Below are 19046 nucleotides of genomic sequence, written 5' to 3' on the forward strand. Positions count from 1 at the left end.
AGCATCTAGAATATAATTAATTAAAAGTATAATAATTAAATGATTATGCATAAATTAAATATAACCAACATTTAAAACAAGCATTTGAACGTAGTAAAGCCGCAGTAAATCACGTTCGAAAACAGATAAGTTACTGCTGTAGTGGACAAATGCTATAAAAAGAGAATGGAAAGGAGGAAAAAAAAAAAGTTGTGACCTGTCGATCATCAACAGCATGAACTTCTTCAGCAGTTTGAGCTACAGGAGCTCGTCTGTTGGATCGGACCACACGGACCAGCCTTCTCTCCTCACGTGCATCAATGAGCCTCGGCCGCCCACGACCCTGTCGCTCGTTCACCACTGTTCCTTCCTTGGAGCACTTTTAATAGATACTGACCACTGCAGACCAGGACATCCCACAAGAGCTGCAGTTTTGGAGATGCTCTGACCCAGACGTCTAGACGTCACAATTTGGCCCTTGTCAAACTCAATGAAATCTTTACGCTTGCCCATTTTTTCCTGCTTGAGCACAAAATGTTCACTTGTTGCCTAATAAATAAATTCACCCACTAACAGGTGCCATGATGAAGAGATCATCAGTGTTCTTCACTTCACCGCTCATAAAGGTATAATGTTATGACTGGTCATAACATTATACCTTTATTATACCTTTAAACTCAACCCCAGCAAAACAGACCTGCTGGTCATTCCAGGTGATTCATCTCCAGGTCAAGATCTCCAAATAACACTTCATGACTCTCTGCTCTCCCCTTCAGCCACTGCTCATAACCTTGGGGTAACTATGGACAATGAACTGTCCTTCTTCCCACATGTTGCTAATGTCGCTCATTCTTGTCGATTTCTTCTCTATAACATCCGAAGGATTTGACCATTTCTGTCCACACACGCTGCCCAGGTGCTTGTTCAGTCTCTTGTCATTTCAAGACTTGACTACTGCAGCTCTCTGCTGGCAGGTCTTCCCCTGAACGCTATTCGTCCACGGCAAATGATCCAAAACGCAGCTGCACGACTTGTGTTCAATCAGCCCAAGTTCTCCCACACCACCCCACTGCTGCGCTCCCTTCACTGGCTTCCAGTAGCTGCACGTATCAGATTCAAAACACTGATGCTTGCCTACAAGGCCAAAAATGGACCAGCACCATCTTACCTCAGTGACCTCAACACGCTTCGCACTGCACCACGCTGTCTGAGATCCTCCAGCACTGCTCGACTGGTACCACCTTCTCTCAGAATGAGAGGTAAGTACACTTCAAGGCTTTTCTCTGTTCTGGCACTGAGGTGGTGGAATGAACTTCCCCTAGATGTCCGTAAAGCAGAGTCCCTGATTATCTTCAAGCGACGACTGAAGACCTTCCTCTTCCTGAAATACCTAAATTAGCACTTTCAAAGTTTGTAGAATTCAAGAGTTATATTTATATTAAGTTTGTAATCTTGTGTACCAGTGTAGATTTATTCATTACTAGAGACTCAAAGCACTTTTGTATGTCGCTCTGGATAAGGGCGTCTGCTAAGTGCCGTAAATGTAAATGGTCGGTGGGTACAGTGTAACCTCGATACTGGCGGGGGGTTACGCTCTGTGACCACTTACGAGTAACAAAAAATTTAGAGGTTTTGACTCTTATTTTAATGGTTCCTTTTTCGAAGAAATTTGAATGATTTGTCATAAATGTTTTATTTACTACTTTAAATGAATAATACAATAATACATAGATTTTCAAGCATTTTTTTATTTTTTATTTTAGTGCAAACTCTGTTTTGGAATGTTACACCGAACCTTCGAGCCACTCGCGGCTTCTCGTGAACTATCTAACTTGCGAGCTACTCTTGAACTTGAATGAAAAATCGGCAACTATCGAGGTCGCGAGTGTCAAGGTCGCAAGTATCGAGGTTCCGCTGTGTATATATACATACCGACCAGACTCCTATCTCTCTATCTTTCTATCTATCTAAAAAATCAAAGAGAGGAATGTGGAACATTGTTGCATTATTGGCGTCTCTATCTATCTATCTATCTATCTATCTATCTATCTATCTATCTATCTATCTATCTATCTATCTATCTATCTATCTATCTATCTATCTATCTATCTAAAAAATCAAAGAGAGGAATGTGGAACATTGTTGCATTATTGGTGTCTGTCTGTCTGTTATCTATTAATTAGAGATGCAACAACTTAGTGACAATGAAACTCGTTGTTAATGAATGCAAAATGCCGGGCAGTAAAGGAGCCAGTTAGCAGCAGGAAGTGTGCGTCCCAAGTCATCCAAAACCTTAAAAGCATTTTATTTTAAATGCAACAAAGAAAACTGTACCTGGAAGTTATGTAAAGTGGAGCTTGTGTGTATGGAATCACCACAGTGATGCACGAGCAAATGAAAAGAAAACACACTGGTGTGTTTTTATTCTCTTTTTATAGTATTTGTTTATTATAGCAGTGACTTCAATGTTTGTATATTTAAATTTCTGCATTTACCATTTAATTATAAAACATTATATAAACATTCAATAAATTATTTTAGATGCTGATCCCACCACAAATGAACAAAGTGTATTTTTTTTTTTTTTAACAATTTTTTTTTATATAGGGTTTTTGTAAGCATGGTTGTCAACTTGCCATCTACAAAAAAAAAAACAATACAAAAGTTGATTTACACAAATTGCTTCATCCTCGCTCACTTTTTCTTCATGCAAACAACCAGCATGAGTGAATTTGTTGAAAGGAGAAATCCCCCCCGATACGCTTCTCAACTAGCAGCCGCTAAAAACATTAAGGTGTCTAATAAACTCAATATGTGGCTGTTGCATTTTTTTTTTTTAATAACACTTTTCTTCATTAATACCTTAAATTATCGTTTAATAGAGTTATAATAAGCAAAACATTGAATTAAAAAAGCTCATTATTATCCGATTTATCGGAAAAATAAATTAATAATAATAAAAAAGAATCGGCAGATTATTCAATTTTTTCAAAGGTGTGTGTGTGTGTGTGTGTGTGTGTGTGTGTGTGTGTGTGTGTGTGTGTGTGTGTGTGTGTGTGTGTGTGTATTTATATTTTTTTCCCACACACGATTTATATATATTGTGTCGCTATGCACTTTCTTTTTTTCCTCTCTCTGTCTGTCTACACTGACATTGCATGTAGACGAAATCTGATTCATTGTTCTAATTCCACGAGATCAGTAGGATCACCTCATGATCTCCCTTCACCGAGGTTCAACAAAGTGCAGCAGTGAAGTTCAAAAGTCCGCTTCACCTTGCCGTCCTCTGGCGTCACGATCATTAATTATGTTTGCTTAAGAGTTGTTTATTCTTACGCTGTCTGATCATATCTTCAACTCGTCCGTCTGGTGCAGACACCGGTTTAGGTTTTCGAACTAAAATGGATCAGATCCCTGGTGACTGATTGGTGACCGATGTATCGGCGGGTTTAATCGCGAGATGATTAGTGGCTTTTAATTAGTAAATTGTAAACTTTGCAAAGCTTTACAAAGGAGTCGGAGGAACACGAGTCCCAATCAGTCCCTTATTTCTCGTTCTTTTCCTTTGCTTCGAAGGATTTTAACATCGGGCAGATTTGATTACACGTCACGAGTTCTTTTTGAAGAAAGTAATCTAATTCTGCTCAGGAATGAGGGGTATATGACAGGAAAATGACTGCAGCCATCATTCACGACTAAGGAAGAAATCCTCTGTAATAAATGGAAGGAAATGATATTGAGGTAAAAGGTTTTTTTTTTTCCTTGCCAATTGTACAATGCAGCACAATTCTGTCTTCGAATATTTCATTGATGTTTCTGGACCAGAGAGGTTTAAGGGCCTTGCTTAAGAGCCCAACATTGGCAGCTTGGCGATACCGGGACTCGAACCTCGTTCTGTGTGGTGTTTCTCTTCCTGTGTTACTCCATGTTTCTGCTTTCTCTGGTTTTTTGCCGCCTCCTGAAAGCTAACGGAACCTCAGGAAGGTAAAAGGCGATTCTAAATCGCTTTATTTGCGTATAAGGGGTGTGAAGGTGTGTGTACACGGTGCATCTACCACACCCTTGACCAGGATACAGCTGTTACCCAAGATAAGTGTATGAACAAATATGGTAATAATAGATATTATAAATATGTTAATATTTGCTTGTGTCCAATCACATCACAGATTTATACCTTCCGAGTGATTCATCGGATTTGTTTATTAAAATTCCCTTCTGTACTGTAGTGCTGGGATATTTGGAGATTCCACTATAATGAGTTGGGACTGAGCAGTTAGGGGCCGTGCTCAAGGGCCCAGCAGTGGCAGATTGGCAGTGCTGGGATTAGAACCCATGACCTTCTAAATAACTTATAACTGAGCAGTTAAGCTTTCAAGGGCCTTGTTCAATAGACCAGGTGTTGGAGATTTTGATTGCTGGGATCAGAACCCAGGACCTTCAGAATGATGTGGTTATGTTTAAAATTTTGCAGTTGAAAGTTAGGGGCCTTGCTCAAGGGCCCATGAGGGGCAGATTGGCAGTGCTGGGATTAGCACTCACAACCTCCTGAGCATTCAGACTTGCCAACCAAGACTTGACTTATTTACGTTTTTCACATTTTGAGCCTTAAGGGGACTTGCTCAGGGGCCCAGGATCAAGGGATCGGCACTGCTTGGATTTGAACTCATGACTTTCTGATCAGAAGTTCAACATCTTTACCACCGAGACACTACTTCCCCTAGCATTAACATTTATGGCATTTGGCAGATGCCCTTATCCTGAGTGACCTTACAGTTATCTGAGTTAGACAGCTGAGCATTTGAAGGTTAAGGGCCTTGCCTCAAGGGCACAGAAGTGGCAGCTTGGTGGTACTGGGATTGAACTCATGACCTTTCAATCTAAAGTCCAACATCTTATCCATTTAGCTGCCACTTCTACCAGCACTACCCACAGTACATGTTCCGTAATACTGTATCCTCTTGTACATGTGTTTTCAGTTTGACATGTGCATGCGTTATGAACATATGGCCTGTTACATGGAGACCCCTGGCTGTGGGATTGAGTAGCACTTGTAAAAATCAGTACGCGTTCACACTCGGCCAAAAAACCCCAATCCTAAACAGCTCTATTCTCAGCTCGTTCCTGACAGGTTCTCGTGATGTGTGAATTCCCTTTCGGTTTATGTTTCTGCTTTTGTGAATGAAGGCATCTGAAATCCCAGCTTGTAATTGGTTGGTTGGAGGCAGCAACGCGATTGGCCGTGTGAATCTGTGTGCGTGTGTTAGTTTATATCGCTCTCGTGATGTGCACCCTCGCTGCCATGTGCCCCGTCACCCCGTTCTTGCACATCGTCCCCTTCAGCTGAGCTGCTTTATTCTCCATCTGTCCTCCCAGTCATAAAATGTGTGCTTCTCCCCTGCTGTCCCTGCATGAACACACACACACACACACACACACACACACACACAGAGTTCTCTGTCTTCGGCTCTTCTTCATGCTCCGTCATCAAAAGCCTTATTTATTAGGCACAAACGTAACCATGGGCCTCATAGGCCTTAACTTGGAGTAAAAGATTATTGGGAATTTAACACTTCTTGATTTTTATACTTTCTGAATTATTACACTGTTCCAGGACCAAACTCAAGGGATTGCATATGGAAAGAGATTTATTGATCTACATTAGTCACTCTAGGGGATTTGAGAACTCAGAGTTTAAGGCATTGGACAGTGGATCAGAAGGCCACAAGTTCCAACCCCAGCACCACTAAGCTGCTGGGCCCTTCAGCAAGTCCCTTAACCCTCAACTGCTCAGTTGTAAGTCACTTAAGATAATGGCGTCTACCAAATGCCATAAATGTTCATGGAACTCCGGTCAGGGTTGTGGTGGATCTGTAGTTTATATTAGAACTATTCTATACTAAACTGGGTGATCATTCACCCAAAATGAATGCTGGCTCCATCACCGTGCACACGCAATCAGTGTAGCTGAGAGACCAGCTGAAAACCAGGAGAAAAACTTATCAATCCTCTGTATATTCTTTACCCACCAGCTCTACCCTTCTTACAGGAAGTTTTCCATTGTCTTGCTTAAACATATTTCCTCAGGTGTAGGAGATCTATACGAGGTGGTATCAAACAGTTCAGAGACTAGTTTTGTAATAAGTCTGCACGCACAGTCACAGGTAGCACCGACCTTCATGAGATAATTTGCCAAAAGGCACCGTCCTGTGTACATAGGGAGCTGTGCAACTGGTGCTATTCGGACCACGTGCTCACCGAGCTCTCGTCACACAACAGTTTCTCACAGGAAACGACATGTACCCACCCTACTCGCCAGATTTGGAGCTTGTGGCCTTTGCCCTATTCCCTAAGATGAAGTTTTAGAATTTTAACCTTCTGACCAGAAGACCAACTTTGAGGGAAAGGGTCTTGCTCAAGTACCCAGAGTGGCAGCTTAGTGGGCTGGGATTTGAGCTTATGACCTTCTGACAAGAAGTTCAACATTCAAGGGTTGAGGGTCCTGTGCAAGGGTTCCAAGTGGCAGCTTTGGGAGCTGGGATTTGAGCTCATGAACTTCTGACCAGAAGTTAGTTTTAATCACTGAGCTACTACTCCAACTCAAGATCTTTGACTCCAAACCATGTGAAGCATATTTTCGTGGAGGTAGGTAGCAAAGCTGCTGGAACAGTCCGAGTCCCCTCGTTCAAGTGAAACGTTCTTATCGGTCATCACTGATCGGTATTTAGGAACCGTATTACCGCGCTACTCGCTCTCAGAAGACGAGTAGCACTTTCCTCCACCCCTTTCTGAAAGCATCAAACGCATCTCGAGCTATTTTTAGAGAAGTGAATAAAGCGGTCGAGAAAGGCACATGGCATCCCATGCTATTTAAAGCACGCACGGCCCAGGGGACCCTTTCAAGCCTCGGTCGCGCCATCCAATGAAAAGCTCTCTTTATTATGTAACGCTGCAGACATCCAGGGACAGAGAAAGGCTGGCACTTCCAACACCCATTCACACACACGCACACACCCGAAAAAGTTATTTGAGTTGTTTGAAAGGAGCATGGTTGCATCGGAGGAGAAAAAGCACAATCCACGTGGACGCCACATGTACCCCCTCCTGTGAACAAGGCTATGTTTATCCCAGCACTGTTTTCCGTGGAACGGACTGCGATCTTTCATGCACCAGAGGACAGTGAACATTCATTAAAACAATCAGCAGCTGGACACCTGATGCATGAGCCCGTTTTTATGGTTTCCTCTGTAGCCTGCGTTCTCTGCGCTAGGGGAAGATGTGACCCCGAGCCTTGTTGGTATTCAAGCGCCGCAGCCGATCCATACGAGGCTGCAGCGCCGGCCTGGTATTTTTAATCTTGTGTTCTTTTTTTAGCCCTCAGACTATTTTGCAGCAGCAGCGGCGATGTGCGCTCAGAGGGGGCATCCTCACTCTTCACAGATCATACTAGAATAGATTCCTCCCTTTTTTTTTTTTTTTTGAGGAGAGTGAAATCTTTTACTCACCTGCTGTTGGTTTCAGACAATGCATTAATCTGCCAAATGCCATAAATGTGATAAACGTATTATTTCATTGCCTGGTAGAAACCTGCATTCTGAGTGCTCTTTAGTTGGGACCAACAAAGGATCAACAGAGGTTGTAGTCACGAAGCGCCCCCTGCTGGTGCCCTCAGCTGCTCAGTTGTATGAAGGAAATGATGGAAGATGCTTTATACTTGCCACATGTACATTACAGCACAGTGAAATTCTTTCTTCGCATATCCCAGAGATGTTGGGAAGCCGGTGTCAGAGCGCAGTGTCGGCCGTGATACATCAGACCTGAAGCACTGAGGGATAAGGGCCTTGCTCAAGGGCCCCAAGAGTGGCAGCTTGGAGATACTGCAGCTTGAATCCCTGACTTTTTGATCAGTAACTCAGAGCCTTAAACACGGAGCTACCACTGGGCTGGGCGATTACATTTATTATACCAATATCGTCATTCCACTTTTCTGAGATTGTGTGGACACAACAACATCTCAATGTTCTTGCATTATGTTAAGAGTTCACTCAAGTTACAGTACTGAGCATGGATTTAGACTGTAATATCAACAGTTTACTACAGTGGCTGAGGACCACAGGTTATTTTATCGCCTGTTCCTGCAAGGCAGTGATGGAACTGTCATGAACGGACTTTCGGTGATGAGGACTGGTTCTGTTTTGAGTCTGGTTCTTCTCAAGGTTTCTTCCTCGTGCAGTTTCGGGGAGTTTTTCCTCACCACAGTCGCCACTGGCTCGCTCGTTAGGGACAAACGTACAATTATAAGGAATAAACTCATACATCCTTTTATATCCGCTGCATCTCTGTAAAGCAGTTTTGATTGTGGTAATTGTTTAAAGACCAATACAAATTAAACCGAAATGAATCCATTTGTCTGTTTGGTTTTTCGACTCTTCTGCTGATGTGCATCGACGTGAACGTGCGTCTTCACCCTGTGGATCTTTGATCTTGGTTCGATCGTTGAATATTCGGCACAAATTTACGCGGGGACGTTACAGCCACGAGGCATTTGCACGAGATCTTGATCTCATACATTTTTTTTTCCGTAATGAAAATGATCTAAACGCATGCAGAAATTTCCCTCGCCTCTAGCTGTGTGCCACCTCCCCTTCTCGACTGTACTCTGTAGTTGCCGCTTGCCTTTCACTCTTTCGTTCTATTTTTAGCTGCCCCCAGCATCAGTCCTCACTCACCCCACCCTTGTCTTGTTGTTCGTCAGCCCTCCTTCCTCCCTCCTTTTCCACACTCTCTTCTCCGCTACTCCAGTGGAAGGCAGAGCACTCATGTGAATCTTTAATCAGAGCTCTGCCTCCTATGACACGAACCATGGCAAGGTCAAGGAGGGTGACGCGAGGGCCGTGCCCCCCCCCGACGCCAAGGCGAGGCTCGGTCACGAATCTGAGCTCTTCTCGCTCTTTTTTGTGTCAAGGCAGTGCTTCTTCAGCCTGTCTCTTTCCATGGCTTCGCTTTCAGCTATTTATTTATTTATTTATTTATTTTTACAGAGGTGAGCAGCGAGAGGGGGTGATGGAGCAAATGGCTTAAAATAGCCCGTGTTGTCTTGGTAAAGCAAGGACGACCGAGCAAGAACGGCCGAGGAGCGCTCTCGCACTCGACATCCTGTTAGCACTTCATTCCCCCAATTCCATTTCCAGCTCTCCATTTCGGGGGACTTTGCCCAACCAACGTGGCACGTCATGCTGACGTCAGAGTTACGCATCCATGTGTGGGTGTGCGCCGTAATTGATTACATCCATAAATGTAGTAATATAATATTCTTTCCCTCATCACATTAAAATGCCATTTACGATAGGTTCAGGAAAGGAAACCATGCTGTTAGTGGATTTTTCCATGCCGCTACCGTTTGTGGTTCTGTGTCACGCTACAAGTAGTTAATGTGTCATTTCTCGAACTAACCATTTCCTTCCATTTTTTTTTTTTCTCAACACGCAGTCGTAACCGGAGCCACTGATGGAATCGGAAAAGCCTATGCGGAGGAGGTAAGATTCCAGTATTTCATAAAAAAAAAAATTTTTCTTTCACAGGAAACACAATGAGTCATGAGTGGAGAGGTCTTAGTGGAGGACTTCATTCTAAAACGCAGCATTTAAAGCTCACACCCTTTCGACATCGCTGCTCATTTATAGATCTCACGTCCTGCTTACTGCTTGCCATCAAGTTTCGTCTGTATGTCTATCAGGTGGTACCAAAGTTTCAAAAGACTAGCTCTGTTTGCCAGAAAGTAATTTATTTATCTACGTTTACACTCAATCACCTTCAAAATAGCCCCCTTACACCACTATACAGAGCTCCCAGCGTACCTGCCACTTCTATGTTCTAAAAGTCATTTTTCTTCAGAGCATCTCGAGCACCTTCTGCGTTTCACGGTGGATCTCTGCAATGGTGTCAAAACGGCGACCTTTGATCTAGATCTTCATCTTCAGGAATAGGGCGAAGTCCTCAGAAGCCGAATCTGGCGGTAGTGAGAGTGTTGTGTCCGGCGAGAAGAAGCTCTGTGACCGGGTGCAAATGTGGTCTGAATAGCAGGCGTGGGTAACGTACGTGAATAGAACAGCACCAGCTGCACAGCTCCCGATGAACACATGACGATGTCTTTCGGCAAACTGACTTATGAAGGTCGGTGCTTCCTGTGACTGTGCATGCAGACTTGGGCTTCCATCTGTTGGTGTGTTAGGAAACTAAACTTTAAACTATTATTTACAATTATATACTTATATTTATTGAAATGTAATAAAAAAAAAAAAATATATATATATATATATATATATATATATATAACGTTTTTTCTCAGACATAAAAATAAAACCTCCATCGAAAATGTATTTTAATCACTAAACATTTTTTTTTTAATGATGCACCAAATCTCAAATCAAGCACCGAAAACTGCCCTGATCCTCCTTCTTGCCCTTCTTCTTTTTCCTCGTCATTATCGATTCGCATTCTTAAATAGAGCATTACCGCCATCTACTGTGGTGATGGATCAGAAACATATCCCTATTCCCCAGACCAAAAAAAAAAACCCGGCCATGATGCACACATCCGGCAATTAAAACCGTCCGTGTGGAAACAAAGCAAAAGCTCAGTTTGGTGTCCTGATGATTTACATAATTTAAAACACCATAATTACTGTAAAATGTTTGCGAGTATATTTTGAAAAAAAATGTGTAATTAGGAGTTTTTGAACCCGTGCGAGCTCGTTTCAATGTACACTTCAAGGCTCTTCTCTGTTCTGGCACCGAGGTGGTGGAATGAACTTCCCCTAGATGTCCATACAGCAGAGTCCCTGACTATCTTCAAGCGATGACTGAAGACCTACCTTTTCCTGAAATACCTAAATTAGCATTTTCCAAGTTTGTAGAATTCAAGAGTTATATTTACATTAAGTTTGTAATCTTGCATACCAGTGTAGATTTATTCATTACTAGAGACTCAAAGCACTTTTGTACGTCGCTCTGGATAAGGGTGTCTGCTAAATGCTGTAAATGTAAATGTTTCGAACCCCCTCCTGTTATTTACGATTGTTATTGTTATTATTATTATTATTATTATTTAGCAGTGGAAGTGGTGCACAACGAGCGTTCACTGTAAAAACTTTCAGCAATCATAATGATGCCTGATGATCCGTGCTGTGGAGCTGAGCGACGATGGCTCCTCACAATGGCAGCTCGATACTCTCGGCTTTGAAATTCCTTTCACTACTCCACTGCGCTATTATAATTAATGGCAGGGGGTTCAAAACAAGCTCGAACTGGTTCCAAACTATCTCCAATGCCCCAGGGTCACCAACTTTTAGATCCGAAATTTCCCATTTCCCTGAGTTAGACTTCGGTTTACTAAACGCAAAGCTGAGCAAATGGAAGAAACCCAGTCATGAACTAAAACAGAAACAGCTTGTATGCACTTTAAACTGGTTGAGGAACAGCCAAGCTATGCTACTAAGGTGAGGGTGTGGAGGACAGTTTCATGTCACAGGTCTTACCCCATAGCAAGACTGATCACAGCAACAAGACACAAGGAAGTTCTACTGCATCAGTGATGTGATGTCAAAGATCTCAAAGCATATATATTTTGAATACAAGGAAATGGGCAGTTTTGAGAAGTGCAGACGAAGTGGTCAGCCAATGAAACTTAAAGCAGCAGATAAGACTCATCATGCTTGATATCCTTTTAAGATCGGAAGATGTCCAGCAGCAGTGCCATTAGCAAAGAATGGGTGGACACCAGTGGGACCTGGGTACACCCGTTTACTGTCTGGAGACGTCTGGCCAAATATGGTGCTCTTTGAAGAATTGTGGTTAAAAAGCCACACCTCTGAAACAAGGCTAAGCGACTTATGGGACTCTCTGGTGCTCAGGACTGATGAGGTAAAATCGGAAATATTTGGCTGTAGCAGGAGGCAGGTCATTTCCTGAAGGGCTGGACAGCGCTACAATAATGAGTGTCAGCAAGCAACAGTGAAGCACGATGGAGGAGTCCTTGCAAGTTCAGGGCTAATAAAATCATGTCTGAACTTCTTCTGAAGCTTTTAACCAACCAATTTGAGATCCCGAAAGAGGCGGTTCTGAAGCCTCCGTGACGGAGCCGAGGCAGGATTGCTCGTCTGAGTGTCGGCGTTCGCGTAGAGAATATGTTGCGTTTCTGAATTATTTGCTCGAACTTTAAATGCTGGAGTGAAATTGGTTTTCGGAGGTGCACCTGAGCGAGCAGCAGTGGAGCTGAGGAGAGGAGAAGAGGAGCACCACAGTGCACGGCTGCGGCTCGTCATGCTGAGCAGAAGGGGCTCGGATCAAACCCGAGCACAAAAACTGTACCGGGTTTAAGAAGTGTAAACCTGTGTGTGTGTGTGTGTGTGTGTGTGTGTGTGTGTGTGTGTGTGTGCGTGCTTTGAGTACGTGAGAGCGTGAGTTTGTGTGTGAGTATTTGCAGTCCTTGCAAGTTCAGGGCTGCATTTCTGCCTTTGGAGTTGGAGACTCGTTTGGGATTAATTACATAATTTGTTGCGTAGAAACAAAAGGAAAATGTATGCGTCTCTCAAAAACAATAAACGTGTTTTGATCAGACGTGTAAGTTATTAGCACGTCTATTATTCCCACCATGCTTACAGGCAGTACAAGGAACACGCGCCGTAACGTGTTGTAATGTTGGTTGTGTTTTCTTCCTCAGCTTGCACGGCGAGGCTTTTCCATCGTCCTCATCAGTCGTAGTCAGGAGAAGCTGGATGAAGTGTCTAAAGCCATCGGTACGTGCTTTTTGATCTTCCGAATTCACGTTAACACGATTTTGTGCTTTTCTTCTCATTTTATTCACCAGACTTCAGACTGGATCCATTTCAGCGTGCGCTAGAACCACTTTCATCATGTTCCGCAAAGCAAAGCACAGTGCTGTCAGAACCTATTAAACTTGAAATATATTCATCATCCAGTTTATTAGGAATACCTGCCTGATCATTCACGCAGCTGTTCCATGGGCTGAAATTGCAGTTGGACTATGGCCTATCATTGCTATTCCCTGAGCTGGTCACTTAGATATTCTGTAAGCTGATCATGCAGATCACAGCTGTTCCGTGGGTAGATCAGTTATTCCACGAACTGATTGTGCAGCTGTTCCATGGGCTGATCGTGCGGTTAGACCATGAGCTGGTCACGCAGGTATTTTCATGAGCTGATCACTCAGCTGTTCCATGGGCTGATCACTCAGTTGTTTCATTGACTGATCGTGCAATTATTCAATCAGCTGATCACGCAGCTATTGCCTTGCGCTGATCACACAGCTGTTCCATGAGCTGATCATGCACTTATTCTATTAGCAGTCAGATAGATATTCCATGAGCTGATCGTGAAGCTATTCTATGAGCTGATCTCACAGATATTCCATGGGTTGATCGTGAAGCTATTCCATGAGCTGATCTCAGATATTCCATGAGCTGATCGTGAAGCTATCTAATGAGCTGATCTCACATCTATTCTATGAGCTGATCATGCATTTATTCCACGGGCTGATCACGCAGCTGTTTCATGGGTGGATTGCGCAATTATTCCATGAGCTGATGACGCGGTTATTCTATTAGCAGTCAGATAGATGTTCCATGAGCTGATCGTGAAGCTATACCACGAGCTGATCTCACAGATATTCCATGAGCTGATTAAGCTGTTTTTCTATGAGCTGATAGCGTAGTTATTCCATAATTTGATCATGCAGCTGTTCCACGAGTTGATCACGCAGTTGTTCCGTGGGCTGATCAGGGGGCTGCACTACTGTTTATAATACCATGCAGATGCAGGCCTACAGCTTCAGAATGGAGAAACTAAAATCTCACCAACTTAAACCTGTATCTCTGTGGGCTTTGACCGGAGCAGAGGTTGACTCTGGTACAAGTAGGGTTTTTTTTCCTGTTCTTGGCTGACTGGATGGTGCAACCTGATGTACACAATATGGATAAAAGTATCGAGACACCTGACTTTTCCAGCCATATGTGGTTCTTCTCCAAACTGTTAAAGAACCACAAAGTTGGAGGTACACAGTTGTATAATTAAACTATGAGACCCAAACTTGTTCCAGCATGACAATGCAGTGCACGAACAGAGCTCTGTTAACTTCTACTTTACATCGGTTGGAGTGGAAGATCTGCTATGAAGTTCTGAACTAACCCTACTGAATAATATGTCAGTGCTGACTGCACCCCAGGCCTCCTTATCTCACCTACATCAGGACCTGACTTTACTAATGCTCTTGTATCTGAATGGAGGTTTGTGTAAGAGCAAATGGGGACTAAATGTGGAACGGGATGTTCATGTAGAAGCACAAAAACCAATCTTATGGTCACGAGTCCACAAACTTTTACCTCTAGTTTATATGGAATTAGTGGAAAGACTTGAGTTTCCAGGGATTTTTAATAGATAACTATAAGAAAAAGGGCCGTTGTAGAGCGGATCTAATAAAATCATGTCTGAACTTCTTCTGAAGCTTTTAACCAACCAATTTGAGATCCCGAAAGAGGCGGTTCTGAAGCCTCCGTGACAGAGCCGAGGCAGGATTGCTCGTCTGAGTGTCGGCGTTCGAGTAGAGAATATGTTGCGTTTCTGAATTATTTGCTCGAACTTTAAATGCTGGAGTGAAATTGATTTTCGGAGGTGCACCTGAGCGAGCAGCAGTGGAGCTGAGGAGAGGAGAAGAGGAGCACCACAGTGCACGGCTGCGGCTCGTCATGCTGAGCAGAAGGGGCTCGGATCAAACCCGAGCACAAAAACTGTACCGGGTTTAAGAAGTGTAAACCTGTGTGTGTGTGTGTGTGTGTGTGTGTGTGTGTGTGTGTGTGTGTGTGCTTTGAGTACGTGAGAGCGTGAGTTTGTGTGTGAGTATTTGCATGCGTGAAAGTGTTTGTGTGTTTGTGTACGAGAACAGAAGAGAGTTTTTGTTTGTTTGTGTGTGAGTGTTTGTGTATCCTCATGTGTGCATGTCTGTGTGATACGGTCCTCATGTGTATCCTCATATGTGCCTGTGTGTGTGTGTGTGTGTGTGAGTTTGTGCGTGACAGTGTTTGTGTATAAGTGTGCGCGCTAAAAAGAGCTTGTATGCAAGTGAGTGGCCGTGTGCAAGTGCTTGTGTGAACAAGTGAGTCAGTGTGTGAGCCTTATGAGAGCATGTGTGTGAATGAGAGGGTTTGTGTGAGCATTGTGAGAGTGTGTGTGTGTGTGTGTGTGTGTGTGTGTGTGTGTGAATGAGAGGGTCTGTGAGCATTGCGAGAGCGTTAGTGAGCCTGTGTGTGTGTGTGTGTGTGTGTGTGTGTGTGTGTGAATGAGAGGGTCTGCTTGAGCATTGTGAGAGTGTGTGTGTGTGTGTGCGTGTGCACTAGAGAGAGAGAGAGAGAGAGAGAGCTTGGATGCGAGTGTGTGAATGAGGGGGTCTGTGTGAGCATTATGAGAGCGTGTGTGTGAATGAGAGGGTTTGTGTGAGCATTGAGAGTGTGTGTGCGCGCGAGAGAGAGATCTTGGATACGAGTGCTTGTGTGAATGAGTGACAGTCAGTGTGAGAGTCAGTGAATGAATGATGCGAGTGTGAGTGAATGAGGGGGTCTGTGTGAGCATTGTGAAAGCGCGTGTGTGTGTGTGAGTGAATGAGTGGGTCTGTGTCAGCATTGAGTGTGTGCGTGCGCACGAGAGAGCTTAGATGCGAGTGTGTGAATGAGTGAGAGTCAGTGTATGAATGATGCGAGTGTGTGTGTGTAAGAGGGTGTGTGTGTGTGTGTGTGATTGAGAGGGTCTGTGCGAGCATTGTGAGAGCATTAGTGTGTAAATGTGTATAAGAGGGTGTGTGTGTGTGTGTGTGTGATTGAGAGGGTCTGTGCGAGCATTGTGAGAGCATTAGTGTGTGAGTGTGTATAAGAGGGTGTGTGTGTGTGTGTGTGTGTGTGTGTGTGTGTGTGTGTGTGTGTGTGTGTGTGATTGAGAGGGTCTGTGCGAGCATTGTGAGAGCATTAGTGTGTGTGTGTGTTTGATAGGGTCTGTGTGTGTGTGAGATAGGGTCTGTGTGTGTGTGTGCGTGTGTGTGTGAGTGAATGAGAGGGTCTGTGTGAGCATTGTGAGAGTGTGTGTGTGTGTGTGAATCGTGATAGAGGGAAAAAGCTGCTTGTGTGCGTGTGTGTGTGTTTGTGTCTCCTTTTGCTGAATGAGTTCGATGTTAATGAACTGAGCTATTTTTAGCACGGAGCTGAGAGACGGTCTCGCTGCATGACTGCTGCAGCACTGAGGGACACTCGCAGGTAGAGGTGCATGCTGTGATACGTTCTGGAGGACCACGTCAGAGCAAACACACTTTTTTTTTTAATTCTTTTAATCATGAACATGTGACAGAAATCATTTCACAAAACAACAGTCTCTTACATTGACACTCAAACACAGCGCTGTCCTGTAGGAGTCTGTCTGTCTGTCTGTCTGTCTGTCTGTCTGTCTGTCTGTCTGTCTGTCTGTCTGTCTGTCTGTCTGTCTGTCTGTCTGTCTGTCTGTTCTATTTGATTCCATCTGTTTTTATTTGTTTATTTTACATTTGTATACATGGTAAATTTGTTTGTTTATATTTATGAAGTTTTTATTTAATTAAAAACAGTAATTTCTTTCTACTCAATTAATTAAATAATTAAATAATTAATTAATTAATGTTCATTTATTTATTTGATTTTGTTTATTTCTATTTGGCTCCCGTAAGCAGGACAGTGTGTTCAGTGTGGGTATAGATGAACAGCATGAATGGAGGCCTCTCTCTCTCTCTCTCTCTCTCTCTCTCTCTCTCTCTCACACACAGCCCCTCTTTTCTCCATCTCTCTGTTTCACTCCTGCCTGCTTTTATTCTCCTTTCAACACCCCTTTTCTTCTCATCATTTTTCTTTCTTTCTTTCTTTCTTTCTTTCTTTCTTTCTTTCTTTCTTTCTTTCTTTCTTTCTTTCTTTCTTTCTTTCTTTCTTTCTTTCTTTCTTTCTTTCTTTCTTTCTTTCTTTCTTTCTTTCTTTCACAACTTGTTTCAGTAGTTCCTTCATACTTAATCCATATTCCTCCCTCACTGTCTTATTTTTTTCTTCCACTTTCCGTCTTCCTCTCTTTCTTTTCCACAATTTCCTTCCCTTTCTCTCATTTTCTTTTTCATTTAATCTTTCTTTTTTAATCGTTTTTTTCTCTCTCTCACTCCCCCACCCCATACCCAGTTCTCTCTCTCTCTCTCTCTCTTTTTTTTGTTTTGTTTATTTTTTTCCCCCTAGCTGTTTTCCTCATATCTTCTTTGTCTTCATGTCCATCTGCTCGTCTCCTGCTTTCTGATTGTTGTGTTTTGTCCATCAGGATGATGAAGGCTGATGAAAGGTGCAGGTGTGTTGGTGTTGGAGTTTGTGTTTGTGTTAAATGTGTGTGTGTGTGTTGTGTTTTAGAGAGAAGCTACAACGTCGAGACCAAAACCATCTCTGCAGACTTTGGCTTGGTGGACATTTACTCCAGGATCGAATCTGGACTTGCTGGCCTTGAAATTGGGATCTTAGGTGGGCTGAATGTGTGAGCGCGTGTGCGTCAGTGTGTGCGTCAGTGTGCGCACGTGTCAGGGTGTGCGCCATTGTGTGCACGTGTCAGGGTGTGCCTCTCGTGTTCCTTTCCTGTTCCTCTAGTGTCCACTTGTGTTCCTCTAGTGCTCCCCTCCAGGTTCCCCTCGTGTTCCCCTCCTGTTTTTCCAGTGTTCCTTTCGTGTTCCTCACGTTTTTCTTTACTGTTCCTTTCCTGTTCCTGTCATGTTACCCTCGTATTCCTCATTTGGAACAGAATGTTCTAGGCGTGGTCTGTGTAAGTGCTGTCTCTTTTTTCTTTTTTTTTTAAATCGTGGATATTTTCACTACAGTGCATTTTCCTTTAATGCACGTACTCTAGTGTTTGCTGCCTCCTGCTGGACGTGAGTTGAACTCATCAGTCTCATCTTCTGTCTCTCCTCCAGTGAACAACGTCGGCGTGTCCTACACTTACCCCGAGTTCTTCCTTGACATCCCAAACCTCGATAATGTAAGTAGTGATAACCTGTGCTGAGTAAATACATGGAAATGCATTATTATTGATGTTTCCTATGGATTCTTGGTGATCCAGGAGCTGCTCGTGAGCTCAGGGTTTGGTGGCACACCCGAGGTTAAGATTCGTACCTGCTTTTTGAACATCCCATTCCACATTTAGTCCCCATTTGCTCTTTCTATTAATCTCATTCTCAATCAGATACAAGGGCATCAGTAAAGTCAGGTATCAAAAAGGGTGAGGTGAGGAGGTGTGGGGTCCTGTTAGCATTTGCATTTATTGTTTAATAGGGTTGGAGCTCTATAGCAGATCTTCCACACCAAAACCATGTAAAGCAGATCTTCATGGACCTGGAACAGGTTTGGGCCTTCTAGTTCAAGTAAAGGAAAAAATTCATTTCACCGCATTAGAAAAATCAGGTGTCCTATTATTTTTGCCCCATTTACAGATCTTTATGATCTTTATGATCTTTAAATTATCATCTTATTCACAAGACTGAGCAGTTGAGTTTGGTGGTGCTTGGATTTAAAGATCATAACCTTTTGATCATAAGTCCAATGTCTCAACCACTGAGCTACTGTACCATAACATTATATGACTCTGGCAGTCAACAACATGCATCACACAATCTAACAACTTGTTTTGAGAGTTTTTAGAAGTTGTAGCTTCTCCCTTAATCCTTAAATAAACGTTAATGAATTGAACATGGGGCAGAGTAAATCCTGCCCCAAAGGTCCTCTCTCTGCTCTTATTGTCATTCCCCTGTTTGAGCACTAGGTGGCAGAAATCTGTGACCTGCTAAATCAATGTAAATATTGTCATCTTGAAAGGTGACCAATCAGAATCAATGAAACATTAGTTTGTATCTGTCAAATCGAAACATTTATTTCGATTATTTATAATCATTATTGAAACTGAATTTTAAATAAATTTTTTTTAATCGCATGTATTACTTGAAAATTAACCCCGTTGAATTAAATC

The 19046-nt window shown here is 43.0% G+C and overlaps 1 protein-coding gene across 2 annotated transcripts in view; it reads left to right on the forward strand.

The window, feature by feature from the left end:
- hsd17b12b (hydroxysteroid (17-beta) dehydrogenase 12b) overlaps positions 1-19046 on the forward strand; it is a 31037-nt gene that overhangs the window by 1506 nt on the left and 10485 nt on the right. For both annotated transcript variants that reach the window (XR_014534977.1, XM_083550053.1), the window contains exons 2-5: positions 9466-9512; positions 12697-12772; positions 17447-17554; positions 17998-18062. Coding sequence is in view for 1 of the 2 variants with exons in the window: in XM_083550053.1 (XP_083406179.1) it covers positions 9466-9512; positions 12697-12772; positions 17447-17554; positions 17998-18062 (296 nt within the window). In the remaining variant the exon portion in view is untranslated. The remainder of the gene's footprint in view (positions 1-9465; positions 9513-12696; positions 12773-17446; positions 17555-17997; positions 18063-19046) is intronic.

This window comes from Silurus aristotelis (assembly GCF_946808225.1).
Source record: "Silurus aristotelis genome assembly, chromosome: 9".
NCBI classification, from domain to species: domain Eukaryota; kingdom Metazoa; phylum Chordata; class Actinopteri; order Siluriformes; family Siluridae; genus Silurus; species Silurus aristotelis.